The 23321-nt window shown below is 50.5% G+C and overlaps 1 protein-coding gene across 1 annotated transcript in view; it reads left to right on the forward strand.

Annotated features, from left to right (window-relative positions):
- The window catches only part of CACNA1E (calcium voltage-gated channel subunit alpha1 E), a 315028-nt gene that overhangs the window by 203553 nt on the left and 88154 nt on the right, over positions 1–23321 (forward strand). The window contains 6 exon segments of the mRNA XM_030572681.1: positions 15260–15375; positions 19333–19386; positions 20091–20180; positions 20570–20779; positions 22646–22758; positions 23104–23216. Of these exon segments, the coding sequence (XP_030428541.1) occupies positions 15260–15375; positions 19333–19386; positions 20091–20180; positions 20570–20779; positions 22646–22758; positions 23104–23216 (696 nt within the window).

The following is a 23321-nucleotide window of genomic DNA, read 5'->3' on the forward strand; positions in this document are numbered from 1 at the left end:
AGCCCATATTCGAGGTTCTCAATCTGACAAATTTTATCTTTGAAAATCGAGCATTAGTGGCCTGGGCCCAATCCTTGGACATGCTGAACACCTGCCACACCCAGGAAGGCCCTCTCTCAGCATCAGCCCCTAAATTAGGTCTTCCCAAACAAGGGGTTGATTGCAGTGGAAAGAGACCATCAGTGTAAACCCCTGGAGTGTCCTGCCTCATGTGCTGAGAGGGTGCGAGCTCACTGTGTCTAAGAAAGCTGCAGAAAGGGAGACTGAGAAGGGGAAGTTTCCATTGGCTTCTCCAGGGACTGAGTCCTTGAAAACAGCTGTTTTCATTCCCAAACTGCCTCTCTGGCTGGGTTTCTTCTTTGATCCATTTCCTAGATTGTAAAGCCAGAGGAGAACACTGTGAAGGGCTAGGTCTGGCCGCCTGTATAACACAGTCCATAGGACTTCCCTAAATTGACTCCTGTTTGAACTAGAACTAACCTATTAGAAAAAAACATCCCATCTTGATTTAAAGATTTGCAGTGATGGAGAATCTGCCACCGCCCCTGGTAAATTGTTCCCATGGCTAATTACCCTCAGTGTTAAAAATCTGCACCTTAGTTCTAGTCGTAATTTGTCTACCTTCAACTTCTAGCCATTGGCTCCTGTTACACCTTTCTTTGCTAAGTTGAAGAGCCTCCATTATCCAATGTCTGTTTCCCAGATAGGTACTTGGAGACCATGATCAAGTCACCCCTTAAACTTCTCCTTCTTAAGCTAAACAGACTGAGCCTCTTGAGACGCTCACTGCCATCCTTTCACCATTGTCGCGCAGTTATGACAGCTCTTGCTAAGCAAGTGGCTCCTTCAGATAAAGAAGGCAAGGCCACCCACACAGCCAAAGTAGGAGCTGCAAAGCATTTCAGAAGATGGCAGGAACAGGCAAGAGGGAAGAGAGATGGGGCCAGGTTCTCAGCTGGGGTAAACCAGCATTGTTCTATTGACTGTGGTGGTGCTGAAGTACACCAGCGAAGAATCTCACCCAAGATGTGTCTCCTGTATCTTTCGTGCAGTGGCAGGCCCACTATTGGCAGTCAGTGAATGAAAACCAGAAAGAGACTTCCTAGCCAGCTCATCCACCTAGTGGTGGCCAGGACCTTGCAGAAAAGACGGTTACTCACCTTTGTAACTGTTGTTCTTCGAGATGTGTTGCTCATATCCATTCCAGTTAGGTGTACGCGCCGCGCGTGCACATTCGTCGGAAACTTTTTACCCTAGCAACTCAGTGGGCCGGCAGGTCGCCCCCTAGAGTGGCGCCACCATGGCGCTCCATATATACTCCTGCCGGCCCACCGGCTCCTCAGTTCCTTCTTGCCGGCTACTCCGACAGTGGGGAAGGAGGGCGGGTGCGGAATGGATATGAGCAACACATCTCGAAGAACAACAGTTACAAAGGTGAGTAACCGTCTTTTCTTCTTCGAGTGATTGCTCATATCCATTCCAGTTAGGTGAATCCCAAGCCTTACAAAGGCGGTGGGGTCGGAGTGAAATGTGGCAGAATAAAACTGCTGAGCCAGAGGCTACAGCCTCTCTTGACTGCTGAACCAGGGCATACTGCGAAGCAAAGGTATGGACCGAGGACCAATGGAGCTTCGCGACAGATCTCGTGGGTAGAAACACGAGCCAGCAAGGCGGCAGATGAAGCCTGAGCCCTGGAGAATGCACGTTGATGTGGCTTGTGGAAATATGAGCCAAATCATAACAAGTGGGGATGTCCGCCATCACCCCAGATGAGATCCTCTGAGAGGAGAACAAGCAAGCCCTCCCTTTGGCCCGCTACCGGGATAGAGCTGGGGCACCTTAGGAAATGGTTCTGTCAGCACAATATAATGCGAGCACTCCACAGATGTCCAAGGAGTGCAACGGTTGTGCCCATTGCGTTGAACTGTGGGTAACATGAAAAGCCAAAACCACCTTAGGGAGGAAAGCCGGGTGCGGTCATAACTGCACCTTGTCATTGTGAAACCTAGTGTACGGCGGAACCCCCGTAAGAGCTCTGATCTCAGAGACCCGTCTGGCCAAGACTAGGTTGAGGTCCCAGGTCGGGGCTGGGCGGCGCACCCGAGGGTGCAAGCGCTCCAAGCCCTTGAGGGACCTCGAACCCATAGAGCGTGAGAACACTGAACGTCCATCTCAGCCTGCTGGAAGGTAGAGATGGCTGCTGAGTGTATCCCCAGCGCTGATACCGCCAGGTCCTGCCGCTGAAGGCCAGAGGCAGGCCAAACAGAGGGGATCGAGACCTCAGCAGGAGCAAGATCGAGCGTATTGCAGCTGTAAAAGAAACGCTTCCACCTGGCCCGGTACGTTGACCAGGTGGAAGGCTGCCTGTCACCCCGACTCAGGTACGCAGCAGCCACCGTGAGGCGAAGAGGCTGCAGGTCCGAGTGACGAAGCCTGTCGTTGCCCTGAGTGATGAGGTCTGGGCTGACAGGCCGAGTAACGTGGTATGTCAGCGTTGCCTGGACCATTCTGGAGTGATCACGATGATGCACGCTCTGCCCCTGCGGAGTTTGAGCAGGACCTAATGAACCAGTGGGAACAGTGGGAAGGCATAATGCAGTTGGCCTTTCCACGGCATCAGGAATGCGTCCAAGATCGATTCCGAGGAGAGATCTTGGAAGGAGCAGAACACCTGGCATTTCCTGCTCTCGCGGTGAGCGAACAGGTCTGTGTGAGGAAACATCTCCACTTCCGGAAAGCGGGACGCCTCACATGGGGCAGAGTGATCACTCGTAAGGCAGGAAAGACCTGCTGAGGCAAAGAGTTAGGACGTTCCAAACGCCTGGGAGAAAGGACGTCGCCAGCTCCATCGAGTGGGCCATGCCAAAGACCCGGAAATGGATGGCCTCCTGACAAAAAAGGGGGGGGGGAGGACTATGTCCCCCCTGAATACTTATGAAGCACCTGGTCGTTGTGTTGGCTGTAAACACCGAGATACAACGGCCTCGCAGCTGCCGCTGGAACCCCTGGCATGCCAGGCGGACTACTCTCAATTTTTGGGGCATTGAGGAGGAATGCCAGCTCCCTAGAAGACCAAAGGCCGTAAGCTCAGAGGTGACTATGAACACTCGAGCAGAGAGATGAGGCGTCCGCCGTCAGGGGCAGTGAGCCGGACTTGGAGAGGACGGAGGCGGAGCTTGGCGTGTTTGGTTACAAACTTGCGGGCAACCATGGACCCAGGAGACTGAGACAAGAACGAGCTGAGGTCGTTGGGAAAGCCTTCAGACCTCAGATGATCGTTGCCATCGCCTAAAATCTCAGTTGCGATAAGCAGGCTCCGGCTAGGTAGGAGACCAGGATAGCCCCTAGGGAGCCCAACCTCTGCGTGGGGACCAGAGTGGATTGCTCTATAATAAACAGCAGGCCTTGACCTGTGAATAAGACCGTGGCGATGCCCACGCGCTGAGTGGTTTGTGTCTCAGAGTCTCCGTGGATAAGCGAATCGTCCAGATACGGAAAACGCATATCCGACATCAGCGACGGTAGGCGGCGACTATGGCCGTAAACCGGGAGTATTGACAGTCGGCTATAGAGCGGAGGCATCTCCCGTGCGGAGGGAAGATGGCATTGCGAAAGTACGCGTGCTTCATATCCAGGGCGGCACCGTAGCCCCCAGGAGGCAAGGATGGAATAATGATTCCCAGGGATACCATGCAGAACTCCTAACCCGGTTGAGTCCGTGCAGGACCAAGAAGGTCTGAGACCTGTGTTCGAGTGGGGGACTAGGGCATAACGGGGGTAAAACCCCTTACCCCTTTCGTCCGCTGAAGTGGGACAGGGCTGGAGCAAATTAAAGGCGGTACCTATGCTCCATCGTGCGCAGGACCCAGCGATCTGAAAGTAACTGGGGCCATGCCAGGAGAAAGCGGGATCGGGATCCCGTCCTGCGACTGGTACACCGCCCTCAGGTGAACCTTGGAAGGTCCGTCTTTGGTCCCAGTGGTAATTGCGAGGGACCTTGACTTTGGCTCTTCAGGGGTCCTGACGTTCGTCTGTGACCACCTTGGCCCTGCCGTTTTGCCAGAGTTCTGCCTCTGGCTAGGCACAGAGTATGGCGGCTGGGGCCAGAAAGGCCTGCGTTTTGTCGCTGGCGTATACATGCTGAGACGCATTAGGACCCTATTGCCCACCAGACTTCGCAGTCTGGGGCTGTCTCTGCCGCGAAGATGCCTTTACCAACAAAGGGTAAATCCTGAATGGCATACCGCAGCTCCGGCCGGAGGTTTAAAACCTGAAGCCATGAAATGCACCTCACGGCGACACTCAAGGCCAGAGTGCCGGCCGCAGAGTCTGCTGCGTCCAACGAGGCCTGGAGGGACGCTCTGGGAACCTTCTTTCCCCCCGTCCTCCAAGACGGCAGCGAACTCCAGGTGGAAGTTTTGAGGGAGAAACTCCTTCACTCAGGTGCTATAATTATCGCAGCTAAGCAAGGCTTGTTGCTTTGCTACCCCGAGCTGCAGGGCCCCTGCAGAGTACACCTGGCGGCCAAGCCTGTTCATTCGCCAAGCCTCTTTCTGCTTCGGGGCTGGCGCCCGCTGGCCATCATATCAGGATCGTGGTCCTGAGCATAAAATCTGCGCATATGGGATGACACGGATGCGTGTCCGGACGGCCATGGAGGTACTAAAAGAAGGCACGGGCCGAGTCTCTGACTCACTCGGACCTTGCCCAACTCGGCACCGGGGACCGGCATCGGGAGACGTATCGGTACCTGGAACGAGATCCAGACCCGCAACCAGAACAGTGTCGGGAGGCCGACCGAGATCTCGAGGCTGGGAGAAGGGCTACAGGAGTCAAGGTACCTGCCCCGGTGCCAGAGGTCAGAACGGTGCCAATAGCGGGTCGGCGAACGGGATACCGACCGGTGCAGCGAGTGTGACCAGTACCGAGGAAAACAGCACCGGGACTGCCAGTGGCGTCCGGCGTGCCGACAGGACTTGGAGTGTCTGCGGGACCGTGATCATGAACGGTGCCGCTCTGCTGTGCTGACAGGGGACAGTCCCCTGAAGAGACTGTATTACCCGTACCGGCGGTGCCCGGGTCAGGCAGCACTGACTCTGTCATGGCACTGAGAGCCCTCGCCGTTGGTAACATCTCCGGCGTGAAGGGAACAGCAGGCTCAACCACAGTGCGTACTGGGGAGCTGTCAGGCACTGGATTCGACGGCCCTCGTGGGACCGGGATCCACGGTACCGAGGTCATCAGAGCTTCGGTAGGTGTCGGTGCCGGGCGATCCAAGTTAGATAAGCTGTCTGGCTGCGGTGCCGTCAGCACTGAAGCAGCGGGAGTAATACGCTCAACCACGGCGCGTGCCGGGGAGCCGTCGGGCACCGGATTCGATAGCCCTTGTGGGACTGGAATCGACGGTGCCGATGTTGTCGGTGCCTCAGAGGCGTCGGTGCCGGGCAATCCGACTTAGACTAGCCCTCTGGCTGCGGTGCCGTTGGCATGGAAGCAGCCGGAGCAGGAGCTCAACCACGGCGCGTGCCGGGGAGCCGTCAGGCACCGGATTCTACGGCCCTTGCGGGACCGGGATCGACGGTGCCGACGTCATCGGTGCCGCAGCAGGTGTCAGTGCCGGGCGATCCGACTTAGACTAGCCCTCTGGCTGCGGTGCCGTTGGCACGGAAGCAGCCGGAGCATTAGCTCGACCACGGCGCGTGCCGGGGAGCCGTCAGGCACCGGATTCTACGGCCCTTGCGGGACCGGGGATCGACGGTGCCGACGTCATCGGTGCCGCAGCAGGTGTCGGTGTCGGGCGATCCGACGTAGACGAGCTCTCTGGCTGCGGTGCCGTTGGCACGGAAGCAGCAGGAGCAGTAGCTCAACCACGGCGCGTGCCGGGGAGCCGTCAGGCACCGGATTCTACGGCCCTTGTGGGACCGGGATCGACGGTGCCGACGTCATCGGTGCCGCAGCAGGTGCCGGTGCCAGGCGATCCGACTTAGACGAGCCCTCTGGCTGCGGTGCCGCTGGCACGGAAGCAGCAGGAGCAATACGCTCAACCACGGCACGTGCCGGGGAGCCGTCAGGCACCGGATTCTACGGCCCTTGTGGGACCGGGATCGACGGTGACGACGTCATCGGTGCCGTAGCAGGTGTCGGCGCCGGGTGATCTGACTTAGACGAGCTCTCTGGCTGCGGTGCCGCTGGCACGGAAGCAGCAGGAGCAGTAGCTCAACCACGGCGCGCGCCGGGGAGCCGTCAGGCACCGGATTCTACGGCCCTCGTGGGACCGGGATCGACGGTGCCGACGTCGTCGGTGTCGGGGGAGCCATCTTAGACGAGCTCTCTAGCTGTGGTGCAGTTGGCACAGAAGCAGCAGGAGCAGTAAGCTCTACCACGGCGCGAGCCGGGGAGCTGCCAGGCACCGGATTCCCTGGTCCTGGGGGACTGGAATCGACGGAGCCGAAGTCATCGGTGCCTCTGCAGGTGTCGGTGCTGGGTAACGCAACTTAGGCGAGCTCTCTGGCTGCGATGCAGGTGGCACGGAAGCAGCGGGAGCAGGGGGCTCAACCACGGCGCGTGCCGGGGAGCCGCCAGGCACCAGCAGGAATCGTAGGCTCTCTCGACCTCGGAAGAAGGGAGCGGTGCCGAGTCGACATCGGTGCCGGCGACGGTCGGTGCCGAAAGGCCTGGGTAGTACCGGCGGGGTCCGGTGCCGAGGAGGCGCTTCTGCCCGCCGCTTGAACATCGCTCGGCGCCAAGGTGGAGGGGTAAGTGAAAGTCCCGCACCTTTTTGTTCTCGGCTTAAAAGCCTTGCAAATGGGGCACTTATCTGTCAAGTGTGATTCCCTGAGGCACTTCAAACAGGAGTCATGTAGATCTCTCTTCGGCCGCGGCTTCTGGCAGGCCGGGCCCCTTTTAAAACCCGGTGAGCCATGCATGGCTCCGGCACTGGGCTCATGGAAGGGGCTACTTCCTGAACCCCGCTAACTAAACTAACCATGTTAGCAAAGAAAAACACGTATAACCATACAAATATATATATAAAAGGGTTATAACTGCATAATTATATACGAGAAAACGAGTAGCTAGGGAAGTGGAGGTCAGCTAAGCCGCGCTCCACTGTTCCAACGACCGACACGGGCGGTAAGAAGGAACTGAGGAGCGGGTGGGCCGGCAGGAGTATATATGGAGCGCCATGGTGGCGCCACTCTAGGGGGCGACCTGCCGGCCCACTGAGTTGCTAGGGTAAAAAGTTTCCGACGAATGTGCACGCGCGGCGCGTACACCTAACTGGAATGGATATGAGCAATCACTCGAAGAAGAAACTGATACTCCTTCCCGCTCACCTGAGCTTTTCATCTGGAGGAGAGTGGGTCTTAAAACACCTGCTTCCTGCAGCAGAAGCAGGGTAGCCACTTGCGCTCACTTTCACAAGATAGTTGCAGCTCTGCTGTCTTTTTCCCTGCATGTTGGGTTTGCTGGCTGTTACGTGGCCCTGAAGATGAAGCTTTACCCCCTGAGGTGGTATCAGACCATAACAATGTTGTAACAAAGTAATGAGCTCAAGCAGCAGAACAAACTGGGAATCGTGGTAGCCCAACCTTTGACCCAAATTAGTTTAGGCCCGGTCTACACTAAAAGTTAGCTCAACCCAGCTACGTTGTTCAGGGTTGTGAAGCGAAGCTGACCTAACTCCCAATATAGACAGAGCTGTCGCTGTGTGGGAGCTGGATGGAGAACCCCTCCCGTCAGCACTGGTAGTGGCTACACTGAAGCGGCTGCAGTACTGTAGCATGTCAAATGTAGACAACCCCTTAGTTTGTTGAGCATCTCTCTCTTTTGTGTCACTCAGAACCTGCTGGTGAGCAGAGATCAGGAGGAAATGAACAGATTGTTTTTACTGCCCTCTGCAATGCTGCACACACACCTTGTTCCCAAATATTAAGCCAAGAGCTGTGAGCCTATTTGCTGATTGGCTGTTAAAGAGTCTTTCTTATCCCTGCTACCATTCCTTTTCTCCTCTCCTTCCCTCTTTCTCCTATTTTCAGTCTCCTTTTCTCTCAATGCTCTCCTCCCCCCTCCTCTAGTGTAGGAGTAGAGAAGGTCTCATTTTAGTCTGAGGTCCGCAGATGGAGCGGGAGAGCTGTTTGATGTGAACACCAGACCAGCAGGAAACTTAACCTTCCTGGAATGGAATTAAAAATGCTTAAACAAGGGATTCTGGGAACTGTCAGAACTTTTTTTTTTCCACAAAAAAATACCCACACAATGCTAAGTGTGTAATGGTTTTGCCTGGGTAATAAACTCCCTCAAAAGCAGACATACAATTCTTTTCGTTTCCTTTGAATGTTTTGGGGAGGGAGATGGCTGCTGGGATCTCAGAGGGGTGAGACACTTGTCTTAAGGAACACAGCCATTTGTTTTTCATAATCATGCCTCTTTCATACTGTAATTATAATGCTGCGGGGCCAGAAGGGGGGTGCAGTATATGAAGTAAACTTCTTTGTGTCTTATTCTTCATGCATCATGGGCTTTTGTACCTGCTCAAGTATTGTGACTTACACTTACTTTAGCTGTGTACTTGGTGTGTGTGTTTGTATACATTCCACACACCAGCATGTGTGTGCCTATGTGTCATAACATTTTTTCCCAGATCTGGACCTTAGCGTCCAAAATATGGGTGTTAGCATGAAAACCTCCAAGCTTAGTTACCAGCTTGGGCCTGGTATCGCTGCCACCAGCTAAGAATTATACAGTGCCTAGCTCACTGTGGTCTCCCCAAAACCTTCCCTGGGGGACCCCCAGACTCAGATGCCTTGAGTCTTACAACAAAGGGAAATAACCCCCGCCCCTTGTTTCCTTATTACTTCCTCCCAGGCTCCCCTCCCTGGACAATCCTAGGAGATTCCCTGCTTCCAGTCCTGGAAACACAAGTACCAAGAGATTTAATCTCTCCCCCTCACCCAGAGGGTATGCAAAGTCAGGCTTAGTAAATCTAACACAAAGAGATTTTCCCCTTGACTTTTTCCTTCCACCAATTCCCTGGTGAGCTGCAGACTCAGTTCCCTGGAGTCCCCACTAAAGAAAAACTCCAACAGGTCTTAAAAAGAAAGCTTTATATAAAAAGAGTGAGAAAGGACATAATATATAGTCTCTGTATCAAGGTGACAATATACAGGGTCAATTGCTTAAAAGAAAAATGAATAAACAGCCTTATCCAAAAAGAATACAATTTAACACATTCCAGCAACTACACACATGTAAATACACAAGAAAACAATATAAACCTATTGTCTTACTATCCTTGTACTTACAACTTGGAAACAGAAGATTAGAAAGCCAGGAGACAGAAAAATCACTCTCAGAGCCGAGAGGGTCGGACCCAAGACAAAGAACAAAGAACTCACACCCAAAACTTCCCTCCACCCAGATTTGAAAAAGTCTTGGTTCCTGATTGGTCCTCTGGTCAGGTGTTTCAGGTTCCCTGTGTTAACCCTTTACAGGTAAAAGAACATTAACCCTTAGCTATCTGTTTATGACACTATGTGTGTCTGGGCACAATGCAGAATTCATACATTTCACGCATGTGCATACATTTCCTTCAAAGGAGTTACAGCAGAGATTAATTTGGCCCACTGTGGGTATGAGAGTGGGAGTCTACGTAGGTGAATGGTTGTTTATGTAGATTCATATCCTGAAAGTATTGTGTCTATGCAAGTGGCAACACATAGTGTGTATGCGTGCATGTGTCATCTTATGCTTATGACTAAACATGCATGTGTGGGTGTGTAAAGCAAATGCATCACTTTGTACAGTGTATGTAGTCATGTGAGCTTCCATGCATATGGTTCCTGTACTGATGTGTGTGCCATGCCCGCAGGCAGTATGTGTATGAGCCTGTGTATTTCAGTTCCATAGGTATATTATTTGGCATATTTTCCCATTTTTCTATTTCTGCATCAACCTTTTGGTCCATACATACATAAGTGCATGTAGTGCTGCATGTTTGTTCATATTGGTATGGTGGTCATTCTGTATAGCAGCATATAGGAAGGGTGCATGTTTGCTTATGAATATGGTCACTGATGTGTGTACTCAAGTATGTGAACCAGAATTGTCAGCATATGATCATGCATTTTGAGTGAATGTATGTATAGGTATATAGTTCTATTTGTGTATTAGCCTATGTATATCTATATATAGTTATGGAAATATATGTATGCAGATTTGCACAGGGTGCATGGTGTGTATATGTGTTTGTGTTTTCTCCTGCTTGTGTGCATACATATTGTTTGCATGTATGTCTTTGATCATGTGTGTGATTGCAGAAGATTGTATTTATGGATTTATTTCTTTCATGTGTCTTCATACATTTGGGTAGGGTCTATGTCTGTGTTGCTGTCTGAGTAATCTGGGGCTTGAGTGTGAAGCCTCAGGTGTGTGCGTGTTTTCTTTTGTGAAGGATGGGCATGGTGTATATATGTGCTAGTACGGTCACAAGTATGTCTGCGTATGTGTGCTTTTCTTTGTGTATGTCCAGCACGTGGGTGTGAAAAGCATACAGATGGGTGTGTTCCAGTACATGAGCATTAATGCTCATGTGCGTAGATTTGTAGAGCTGTGTGTGTACCTAAGTATGTCTTTGAATCTTCCAGGCTTGCCTATCCTGGAGGGGTTCATTTCTCACTGGGTTACTATGACAACAGCGTGAGACCCTGAATCCATACACAAAAGCTTTATTTGTACTGAATTGGAGGAGCGTGCATTGCTGATCACTAAAGCAAAGCAGTTTCTACAGAGAGAGAGGTCTCCCTACAAACCCTTTAGAAGTTCTCTCTCATGTAGATTAATCCTTTGACTCTCCGTTCAGGTGCATCATGGATGGGGATGGGTGGAAATGGAGGAGCAGCTCCTGCATCAGGCATGGCTGCCGTGGAGCTGGGAGTTAACCCACCTGGTAGTTAGGTCTCCAGCCACAAATGCCTCCTGTTCTAGTGCCATCAAGGGGTTAACCAGTCAAGAGTAAACTAGAGAAACAAGAGAAACTCCATTTTCTCTAGCTGTCCCCTGCTGTGCCTAGGGATTGCAGTAGGGTGAGATTCCCAGAGCGTGGTGAGCCAGCAGCATGCAAGTACAATGGTGGTGGGTTAAGGAGAGAATCTCAGCTTTTACTCTGTTTCCTGATATTTATAGGTGTATGCTGAAGTTCAAAGGGAATCCACTCATAGGTTTTTAGCTTCTGTGGTTTCCTCTTATGATAGTAACTATAGGAGACACCAGACCAGACCCAGTAGTCCAGCGTCCTCTCTCTGGACACAGCCAAAGCTGGACGTTTCAGAGGAAGGTCTACCCCTCCCTGACACACTCACACTCTCTCTCTCTCTCTCTCTCTCTCTCTCTCTCTCTCTCTCTCTCTCTCTCTCTCTATATTCCCAAGGTCAGAATTTTCAAAGGAACTCAGCACCCACAAACTGGGCCAGGTTTTCAAAACAGCTCAGTGTGTTGGGTGCTGAACTCTGGAAAACCTGGCCCACTTGTGCAGGTGCCTAAACAGGAGCTGAGCTCTGTTTGAAAATCTAGCCCCCGACATGCTACCTTATCCCACAGAGGGGAAATCTCCTGCCTCTTGAGTGAGGAACTGCTTAGACTATGAAGCAGGAGGGCTGATCATTAGCAATGCCCCAGAGGCATCCCTTACTTATGTGTCTCAGATCTTGCTTTGAAACTTACTAATCTGTTTGTTTCTTCTTAAAGATAGTAGAGTATTAAGATAAGAAAGGCTACTCCTCTGTTTCCTTTCCCCACCTGCCCCTAACTGATCGCTGTGCAGGGGCTCCTGCTGCCAGACCTGATCAGATTTAGTTGAGCTTTGAGCATTATGATCATTGCACCAAATGACCCAGTGCACTTTGTGCTGTACAAGTAAACCTGAGGAAAAGAAATGACTTCCCATGCAGCCGAGCCACCGTAGGGTCTGCCCAGATGTATAGCTGTGTATTTTTGGCTTAGAAAATGTCCCCCAATGCCCTGTGCTAGTGCACACGTGATCAACAGCCTTCCCTCAAACAAGGAATGGGTGACTAAATAAGAACAAGAAATACGACAACAGAGGTAGGATGATCCAGTGGTTAAGGCCCTGGACTGGGACTCAGGAGAGCTGGGGTTCCCAGCTCTGCTACAACCTTCCTAGGTGACCTGTTGAGGGGGGAGGGGACCCAGTCTCAGTGTTTGAGAGCTGTCTGGGAGCAGACAGGTCATGTGGATAGCCTCAAAGGATAAACCCTTGGGCACTTGATCCAGAGCAAACCCATGAACTGTCAGTGAGTCAAGTGGCATGCCAAGGGGCCCTCTGCCCTCCCTTCAGAGCCCTGACCCCTGCTTTCCTGGCAGAAAGGTCCGGGAAGCCAGGCACTGTGAAGCTGCACACTTGAAATATCTGCCCGATCTGTTTTCCATGACTGAGAGATGGAGAGTCTCTTTGGCCGGGTGGGATCACAGCACTCAGTCAGTGCCGTGCAGCAAGGGCAGAAAAATGTATTCAGCTGGGTGACACTGGTCATTTTTGATTCTCTGCCTCATTCCCATGCTGGGCTGTCAGCTCTGTGGGGCCCGGAAGGGGGGTTCCCCTCCTCTCATGTCTGCACCCCGGCCTTCCCCAGCTTGCACAGATCCACTGAGCACATGGCAGAGCTGCAGTGGAATAAATTTTGTCTTAATAATGCATTCTGTCCCCCCTCCCCCACCAGCAACACTGCAGTGTGTATAAAGAGGAGCTGTGCATACTACAAGCCAGCACATAGTGACTGAGTGGAGTTTTAAGCATCTCTCTGGGAGATGGGCCAAGCGAATATCAGCTCATGCAGCAGGAATGCTCTCACCTGGCTTCCTGAACCAAGCACTGCAGGGTCTGGCTCTATCTGCCCCAGACTGCCCACACCCTGGAGTTGCCCAATGTTGGCTCTTCACCCACTGCACATGCCCCTTCTCAGGTCACATCTGCTATTTCTTTCCTCCCATCCAAGTGGAGGGATGCTAAGGAGTCTGCAGAGCATCTGCATGTCCCGCCCACTTGTGCCTTCCACACCTTTGAAAGGAGTCAGTGGGGGGAGACCTTGGTGAGCACTGGGAGGAGGGAGAGTTGAGTTAGTACCTGGGCCATAACCTGCCCCACTGGACCATGCACTGATGCAGGGCAGGGCTGCCCCTGGTCAGGGATGCTGGAGAACAAGAGGATTTCATTGCACATTCCTCAATTTCATTCCTCTCTCCCACACTGACCCCTTCTTACTTTTCCTACTGGTTCACCTCCCTCCATGCACCGCACTGTAGATTTGCTCCATCTGGACCTTGGTCCTATCCATTGGTCCCCTTCATCCCAGTTATACTGATGCTTTGGCTCAGTAGTTCCGTTCATCCCACCCATCTGCTCCAGCCAGCCTTCCTCTGTGTGCCTTAGTCCGAGGGCAGTGTTTGCATTTGCCTCAGCCATCCCTCTGGCTTCCCTGTGCCCTAGCTGGCCAGCTGTGTGAACACTCCTCCACCACGCTGGCTCTCCTCCCAGTCCTACCAGGTATCCTTCTGTCCATCCCTTGAAGCCCGCCACCCCACATTGTGCCCTGAGAGCTGTCCCCCTTCCTCGGTCCCAGCCATGCTGCCCCATGCCCACCCTTCTACCCCAACTAGGACAACTTGCACAGCACTGGCCCTAGCCCTGTCCCAACCCTGCCACTGACCCTGCTGTGCTGTTCCGTCCCCCCCAACACACACACAATGATCTCAGCTGTGCCACCCTGCACACACTGCCTCTCCAATGGTCCCAGCCATACCATCCTGCACGCACACACACATTCCCACCCACCCACCTCAGTGGTCCCACCCATACGATCCTGTGCTTGCACACACACACACACCATGGTCCCAGCTGTGCCACTGTCATAAACAGATAGTTAAGGGTTAATGTCTCTTTTACCTGTAAAGGGTTAAGAAGCTCAGTAAACCTGGCTGACACCTGACCAGAGGACCAATAGGGGGACAAGATACTTTCAAATCTTGGTGGAGGGAAGTCTTTTGTTTGTGCTCTTTGTTTTGGGGGTTGTTCGCTCCTGGGACTAAGAGGGACCAGATGTCAATCCAGGCTCTCCAAATCTTTCTGAATCAGTCTCTCATCTTTCAAACTTGTAAGTAATAGCCAGGCAAGGCATGTTAGCCTTATTTTTGTTTTCTCAACTTGTAAATGTTCCTCTTTTGCTGAGAGGATTTTACCTCTGTTTGCTGTAACTTTGAACCTAAGTCTAGAGGGGGTTCCTCTGGGCTATATGAATCTGACTACCCTATAAAGTATTTTCCATCCTGATTTTACAGAGATGATTTTTACTTTTCTTTCTTTAATTAAAAGCTTTCTTTTTAAGAAACTGATTGATTTTTCTTTGTTTTAAGATCCAAGGGGATTGGATCTGGACTCACCAGGGATTGGTGGGGGGAAAGGAGGGGGAATGGTTAATTTCTCCTTGTTTTAAGATCCAAGGGATTTGGATCTGTGTTCACCAGGGAATTGGTGAAGTCCCTCAAGGCAACCCAGGGATGGGAAAGTTTTGGGGGGACAGAGAGTGCTCCAGACACTGGAATTCTGGATGGTGGCAGTGCACCAGATCTAAGCTAGTAACTAAGCTTAGAAGTGTCCATGCAGGTCCCCACATCTGCACCCTAAAGTTCAGAGTGGGGAAGGAACCTTGACAGCCACTCTGCACGTGCACACGCACACACACCCCATGGTCCCAGCCATACCACCCTGCATGCACACATGCACACAACATACACCATGGTCCCAGCCATGCCACCTTGCACACACACACCCTTGCCCTAGCCACGCTGCCCTGCTCTCTCTCTCTCTCTCACACACACACACACACACTCACACACACCATGGTCTCAGCCATACCACCCTGCATGCACACATGCACACAAACATGCACCATGGTACCAGCCATGCCACCCTGCAAACACCCCTCCCAGTGGTTCCAGCCATATCACCCTGCATATGTGTGCGCGCGCGCACACACACATCAATGGTCCCAACCATAACATCCTGCGCACATGCACACACACACCATGTTCCCAGCCATGCCACCTTGCACACACACACCCTTACCCTAGCCATGCTGCCCTGCTCGCTCTCTCTCTCTCCCTCTCTCTCACACACACACCCCTCTCCCTTATCCCAGCCATGCCATGGTTCTTCACTAAAACTAACATTGCCCTTCTGTGTCTACAGGGAATTTGCCAAAGAGCGAGAGCGGGTGGAGAACCGCAGAGCCTTCATGAAGCTGCGTCGCCAGCAGCAGATCGAACGCGAATTGAATGGCTATAGGGCCTGGATAGACAAAGCAGGTAAGGCTGGTGGCAGGCCTGGCATCAGCGTTTGAATGTGAATGACGGGGTGACCCCACTGGCTCAGGGGAAGGGAGCTGCTGCACTCACTCTGTAGTTCAGCAGATGCCTGCGAAGTCGGAGGCTGCCATCACTGATTAATGAATTAGCTCCGTATTGTGTAGCTTGTGGGTCCATACGGTTCTCTGCCCCTCCCCCACATCCAGACTGTCTCTGCTGCACGCTTCCCCCACAAAATATTTCACCGGGGCAGAAAATGTTCTGCTGAGTCGCATGTGATTGAATTGCACGCTGGAGGCCAGAGTGCATGAAAGGTGCCATGGTTGGGCTGCATTTCACCTTTGGTTACAAATGCGTAAGTCCACTGCCATCCAAGGAGGTGACATGGGTAGAAGTGAAGGCAGGATTTGGCTAAGGTGTGTATTCCTTTGGTACACTGTGATACTGGGCATGCAAACAAGGCAAATCTAAATCCCAGGCGGAGTGGGTGGGACAATGTGTTTGGTAGCCTTACGAGCATTGGAGCTAACTTTAGTGGCCATTAACACAGCTGCCCAATGACACAGCTAAAAGATTTTTGCCCTTCTCCCCTATGGATGCCCTGAGGAAATCAGAAATTCAGATGTATCCTTCAGTACTAAGTAGTTTGGCCACAATTCTAGTGTTCCATACAACCTCCACCCACCAGTCCTGCAGGGAGCTCCCCCAGGGAGATCACTGTGCCTGCACAGAGGTCACTGCAGCATGGCAGCCAGAGTGGTTATACTGCTGTAGGACCACCTTCACAGTCATGCACAGCACACAGAAAGGAGTCTGACAGGTTGCCGTCAGTATGCTATCATTCCCCATCCTCAGGAACAAGCTGATCCTGGGAGCTGCTGAGCACAGGAGGATCTCGGCACTAATGCTTCCATGGGGCAGCTGTTTGTCCAGGTGTCATCAGTGACTGAGCTAACACATCTCCATGCGCGCAACCCTCCCAGCCTCAGATCATGAAATCAGAGCTCTCAGGAAAACAGCCTCAGCAGGTGTGATGACCCAACGTAGCACTTAGCAGCTGTGTTGGAAAGGGGACGTACAAACCAGATTATCAAGCCCACATCCGGGGAGCATATTTTTAATATTGTGCATGCAAAGAAGGGCCAATGATAGGTCAGCATCTATACAGGGGGCAGAGTTAAGGCAGTTTGGTAACATAGCTGTGAACATTCATATGTTCAGAGATTTGGGTGTCTAGTTTAACTTTAACCCTGAATTTCCTGGGTTTCTAGCGTTTGTTTTTTGTGTTTTCTTTAACTATCACATTACTGAAAAGTCGTATACAAGTCAAACCACCAGCATGCACTTCACTTCACTCTAACAAAGATTTGTGTGTGTACATATGAGTTATATAGAGGTGCCAATTCCATATGTTAAATATTGAAACCCTGTGTGGTTGGACTTCCCACCACACTGAGAGGCCTGGGTGGGGCTTTTCATTTTCTGAAGTTATCTGCTATGGTGGGGCCATAAATTAGAGTAGGTGAGGGTCAGTTAGTCACTTTCCAGCCAGTTCCACCCCTGCAGGGTTTTCTGACTGGATGCATGGTCCTTTTGATGAGAACTTTTTAGATGAGAACAATTCCATCCCCAGCTCCCGACCTGTGACTGAATCTAAGAAAATGAAGCCTTTTTCTGCACAGCTATAGATTTCCAAATAGGCATGATATAGACTTTGGATATCACACCTGTTTTCTAACTAGTCACCAGTGTGTCACTTATGTCCTCATTTGTCACTGAAGAATTTAGCCAAAGGATTCTGTTTAGGGCATGGTGTGTAGGAAAGGGTTTTAAATAGGATTTGGGGAGTGGATTCAGATAAAATAAGAAAAGACTTGCACCTTCATTCAAAACTTATACCAACAATGTGTTTCATAGATTCATAGATTCTAGGGTCAGAAGGGACCAATGTGATCATCTAGTCCAACCCCCTGCACAAAGCAGGCCACAGAACTCTACCCATCCACAGAAGATTCACAGAAGTTTTATTAACTTCAAGGTGAGCCTAAGCCACAAAGTTCAGCTGTAGTTCTAGTTCCCGACTTCTCCAGTGTTCAGGGGAGTTTGGATCTAGGGTTTTGGTTCATGCCTATGTGCTTCCTGGTTCTGGCTGGGACAGAAAAGGAAGCCCGAAATGCAACAAGAAGTGTTATTTCTATGGTATTTCTGCTCTGAGTGGAAGCAGGGCGTACTGGGAATCCTGCAAGGGAGAGTGGAGATTTCCAGGCATGTTTTGGAGACCCAAGAATTTTGGATAAAAAAATCAGTTCTCATCAAACTAATCTGAAATTTTTCAGAATTTTTGGTGAATTTAAAAGATCCTGTTTTGGGTCTGTTCCAGAGTGGAGATTTGAACCTGCATCTCCCACAATCCAGGGAGTGCCCTAACCACTGGGCGAAAGGCTATAATGGAAGGGTGGTAGCATGACCATCACTTCCTCTTATGGCCATTTTGTGACTAACCAAAATTATTTGTGTCAAAATTTGTGAATAGTTTAAGGTCAACTGAAATTGCATTTTTCATTGAATAAATGAATAAACGTTTGTCTAAAAATATAGCCCAGCTCTGCTTATTAAAGATCTTTGTTGGCCTTTAAGAGAGCTTACCTCTTGGAGGAGGCAGCAGGACGGTGGATTGGAAGTCATTTTTCTTTCCAATTGGCTGACATAGTGTTGTGTAGCTGACTCTTTCCACTGCTGTCAGATCGTATCTGCTCATTCACAAGGTGCAGGAAGCCATGGAATGGCTCCCAGTCTCCACTGCACATTAGTACAGTTCTAATCAACACTAATGGCAGTGTAGCTGCATCTCCTGATTAATCGTGTGTTATCTCATGTTGCTGTCATATGGTGGAACTATTCCACTTCACCACATGACTTTCTCCTATAATAAATGTTGCCTTCCCTCCATTGTTTCACCTTCAAAACAAATTCAAAATGCTCTTCACAAACTGGAGAAATGGTCTGAAATAAACAGGATGAAATTCAATTGGGACAAATAAAAAATACTCTGCTTAGAGAAAAATAACCTGTTGCACAGATACAAAATGGGAAATGACTGCCTAGGAAGGAGTATTGCAGAAAAGGATCTGAGGGCTATGGTGGATCACAAACTAAATACGAGTTAACAGTGTAACACAGTTGCAAAAAAGGCAAATATCATTCTGGTTGTATTAGCAGGAGTATGGTAAACAAGACACAGGAAGTAATTCTTCTGCGCTATTCAGCACTAATAAGACCTCAGCTGTAGTATTGTATCCAGTTCTGGGCACCACATTTCAGGAAAGATGTGGACAAATTGGAGAAAGCCCAGAGGAGAGCAACAAAAAAATGATTAAAGGTCTAGAAAACATGACATATGAGGGAAGCTTGAAAAAATTTGGTTCATTTAGTTTGAGGAAGAGAAGACTATGGAGAGACATGGTAACAGTCTTCAAGTACGTAGAAGGTGGTGCTAAAGAGATGGTTAAAATAGTTCTACTTATCCACTGAGGCCAGGACAAGAAGCAATGGGCTTAAATTGCAGCAAGGGAGATTTAGGTTTGACATTAGGGAAAACTTCCTAACTGTTACGGTGATTAAGCACGGCATAAATTGCCGAGGGAAGCTATAGAATCTCAATCACTGGAGGTTTTTAAGAGCAGGTTAGACAAACACCTGTCAGAGATGGTCTGGATAATACTGAGTCCTGCCTCAGTGCAGGGGACTGGACTAGATGACGTATCAAGGTCCCTTCCACTCCTACATTTCTGTGATTCTGACGGGTTCTCTGTCTCTTTCTCCGTCACTGCCCTTCCTCCTCCCTCTGGCTGGGAGCAGCAGATGTGAAGTCTGTGGGTGCTCTGAGCTTTCTTCTTTTCATTCCCTGGTATATCAGACACTTGGAGACAATTTACTAAACCATTTGTTTTTATGCAGAGGAAGTAATGCTGGCTGAAGAGAATAAAAATGCTGGGACATCAGCCTTGGAAGGTAAGGAAAACAATAAGCTAGCTAATGTAGCTGCATTCCCTTTTCTGCCTCCAGCTACAACCTCCAGTTTAACTCACTAGAGCAATGGGAACCAGATACATGATTTTGGGGAGTGCTGGGAACTGTTTCTGCTAGTTAACAGGAGGCCATCATGTTAGAGCAGTGGGGTTCGACAGCAGCCTCTCCTGGTTAGGGAGAGTGCAACATACCAGAGAGCATGGAGCCAATCTGCAGCCTCTCTCAATACAGAGTGCTGGGAACTGGATGGCAGCCCCATTCAGTTACTGAGATCCCGGTTACCGGGTTAGCTGGGTACCAAGTAACAGCCTGGATGGGAGTCAGTCGAACAGTCTGTGGGCAGCATTTAGATGCAGTCAGGAGCGGCGCCAGGGTTTTTGGCGCCCTAGGCGGGGGTCCTTCTGCGCTCCCAATCGGCGGCAATTTGGCGGTGGGGGGGTCCTTCCGCGCTCCCAGTCTTCGGGGCACTTCAGCAGCGAGTCCCGGAGAGAGTGAAGGACATGCCGCAGAATTGCCGCCGAAGACCCGGAGTGTGGAAGGATCCCCCGCCGCCAAATTGCTGCCGAGGGCGGCAAAATGCCACCCCCCCAAATCCTGGTGCCCTAGGCAACTGTCTAGGTCGCCTAAATGGAAGCGCCGGCCCTGGATGCAGTGGTAACTAGAGCTCCCCTCTTCTTCATTTCCAGTGCTCAGGAGAGCAACCATCAAAAGGAACCGGACAGAAGCAGTGAATCGTGACTCGAGTGAAGAGCATTGTGTCGATATCTCCTCCGTAGGTGAGTGGAGGCCAGTTCGTCAGCCTGTGTGATAGACTCTTTCTCAGAGTCCAATGCTAAGTCAGTCCAGAGTCTCCTCCCCACAAGTCCTCTAATGATGTGAAGCATCTTGTAAAATCCTGAGGGGAGCAAAGCCAAAGTGGAGATGGGCTAAGACCTTATGTTTCTCTTCGTTGTTAGCACAGAGAATGGAGCCCCCACACTGTTTCTGCTGCATTTCAGAGCTTGTATAGGAGCTGGCAGGTTAAGCCCATCCTGCCATAGTGGAGCCCTTGAGTGAGGAAATAATTCCTCCCATCCCCTGGTCAGAAGGGAGTTTGACCTGGTTAGGTCCTCTGCTGAGCAAAACCACCATGTTCCGTTGTTCAATTCTGGCCTCTCCCCCTCAGGTACCCCTCTCGCTCGTGGCAGCATCAGGAGTGCTAAAGTGGATGGCGCCTCCTATTTCCGGCACAAGGAGCGACTTCTGCGCATCTCTGTTCGCCATATGGTGAAATCCCAAGTGTTTTATTGGACCGTCTTGAGCTTGGTGGCTCTCAACACTGCCTGCGTAGCCATTGTCCATCACAACCAGCCCCCATGGCTCACCCACCTCCTCTGTGAGTTCCAGGTCCCTCTCCTTGTTTGGGTGTGTTACAGTGACACAGGCTGTACAGAACACCAACCCCCCTGGGCCACGGGTCAACCATCTGTGCAAGTAAGACATGGTTGCTTGGAGCCCCAGGACTATCAGCATATGGCATGGTTTGCTGCCTTTCCAGGAGGACTGGAGAGGGCAGCAACTCACAGCCTGTTACAGGAAGATCTTTAGCTGTTGGCGGCACTGGGTATGATTCTCTTGTCACCTCAGTGTAAATCAGGAGTGAACTCCACTGAGGTCAATGAGGTCAGACTTGCATGAACCTGGAGGGAGATCAGAATTGTGCTTGCCATCCTGAATATTATACACAGCCCATTTCCACTGATGCCCGCTGTCTTGCTCATCATCACTGAAATCATTTTCAGTTCTGCTTCCCTTCCAGCAGATAAACAAGAATGAGTTTGATTGGACTCATGTCATTCAAATCCAATACAGATTGCAAGAGAGGTGACTGTTTTGTATCAGTGTGAAGTGGGGACATAATATAAGTTTACCCTGCTGTAGTAATGTAAGGACAAAGACTAATTAACACCCTTCTGAGATAGGTTGAAGTGGAATCCTTTGTCCCAGCATAAAAATGCAGCCATCCTTGAATTGTTTAATAGAAACAATGACACTACACAAGAGATCTGGGCACAAATGAGAAGTATATTGCAGCCAACTGAATCCAATGAGGACTGTAAGGAGACAGAATATAATTCCCAATTAGAGTTTGTCCAGGGCATCAGAGTTAAAAAAATTGCCGTAGATCTGACGGCCATGAACTATCGGCCATGAATAATCAGAACCTCAGTTTTATATTTCATCCTACAGACAGCAACATAGTGCTCCTGGGGCATTGGTTCAGTACTCACACGGTAGGATGAGTAACACCTGCTGAATGTATACCACTCCTGCTACACCTTGAAAGACTCCCATTCAAATACGAATTCAGCTCAAGTCTATGAAGCTGTCTGCTGAGATGTCAGCACAAGATGATGTGGTATGGCAGCTGGTTCTAATGAGAGCCACCTTTTGGACAATATGGAAAACTGACTTCGCCACTAATGCTCCTGATAGATCCTGTGACACTTTTCACAAGCGTACAGCTGATAACTGCATGTCCTGGCCAGACTCCAGCTGTGGAGTAATTACATCAGGGCTACAAAAGTTTCCCTGCAGTTTAATTTGGAGAAGTTCTTCATTTCTGCCCCTAAAACTGTTGTGTAGTGTTTGTTGTGTGCTATTAAACCACAGCTGTGTTCCACTGCAGAAGTGACTTCACTTCAGTGAGTGCACCTGTTCTTCTGTGACACTCTCCCTAATAACACATGCCCTTTGGGGGTGCAATTGTCTATGATTCATGAAGGCAAGCACCTTGATCCATTCTCTGCGTACCAGCTAATGGTACACAAACTTCCTAGATCTCCAGAGAGAGAAGCAACCAATTCCACATTCCTTCCCTACAGAGTCAGTGAAAAGGACCTTGATCCCCCTGTCTGCTTGCCCTGTCTCCTGGAATGTGCTGAGTGGATTAGTGAGCTCTGTTTGGGGACCCTGCTTGTCTTTGCACAAGATCCCATAAAATCTAATATCAGCATAACACATTGGTAAAGTCTGTCATGTCCCCCTGCAGTGGCTGGGCCACTAGAGGTTAATAACCTACAGCTGCAACCAGCTAATGGAGTTATTCCTTTAGATCAAGTGGTAGAGGTTCTGGAGTGCTGAAGGTTTGTCTGCTGACACCCCATGCAGGGGTCACTGTATCAGCTCTTTACACTGTTTTCTAAGCACAGATAAGGAGAAGCAGATGTGTAGCTAATGCACCTGAATTTCCCTGTTTCAGACTATGCAGAGTTCCTGTTCCTTGGGCTTTTCCTCCTGGAGATGTCCTTAAAGATGTATGGAATGGGGCCGCGCCTTTACTTTCATTCCTCTTTCAACTGCTTTGACTGTGGGGTAAGCAGTGCATGAAACTAGAGCAAATGCTGTAGGCAGCAGAACAGTCTGCAGGTCTCTGGGGGGCAAGTTACAACATAACTTAAAGAGAGGAATAGGAATGGGACAGTCCTTCCAGAGAGCTGTGGGGAGGGGGTGTGCCTAGTAGAAAGGATAGAAAGGCAAGCAACATAGTCTGTTACAGCATACTGAGATCCAAACTACTAGCTTCAGATTACATAGGGCTGGCCAGCACATGGAGTTGCACACCTGAGAGGGACTTCCTGCGATTACTATGGTCCTTGACACTCTAACCCCATGTTACGTACGCAGGTTCTGTTCTCATGTATGTTTTTGATCCCCCAGGTCACAGTGGGAAGCATCTTCGAAGTGGTCTGGGCTATCTTCAGACCAGGAACCTCTTTTGGGATCAGCGTCTTACGAGCCCTCCGTCTTCTGAGAATATTTAAAATAACAAAGTAAGTAAAGAGGAACATGCGTCCCTGCCTATTGGTTCCCTACCCCTCGGCCCACCTGGCCCTTTCACTATCCCCTTCTGGCTCCCAGCTCTCGCATGACTGCCA

Source organism: Gopherus evgoodei, chromosome 8 (assembly GCF_007399415.2).
Source record: "Gopherus evgoodei ecotype Sinaloan lineage chromosome 8, rGopEvg1_v1.p, whole genome shotgun sequence".
Classification (NCBI taxonomy): domain Eukaryota; kingdom Metazoa; phylum Chordata; order Testudines; family Testudinidae; genus Gopherus; species Gopherus evgoodei.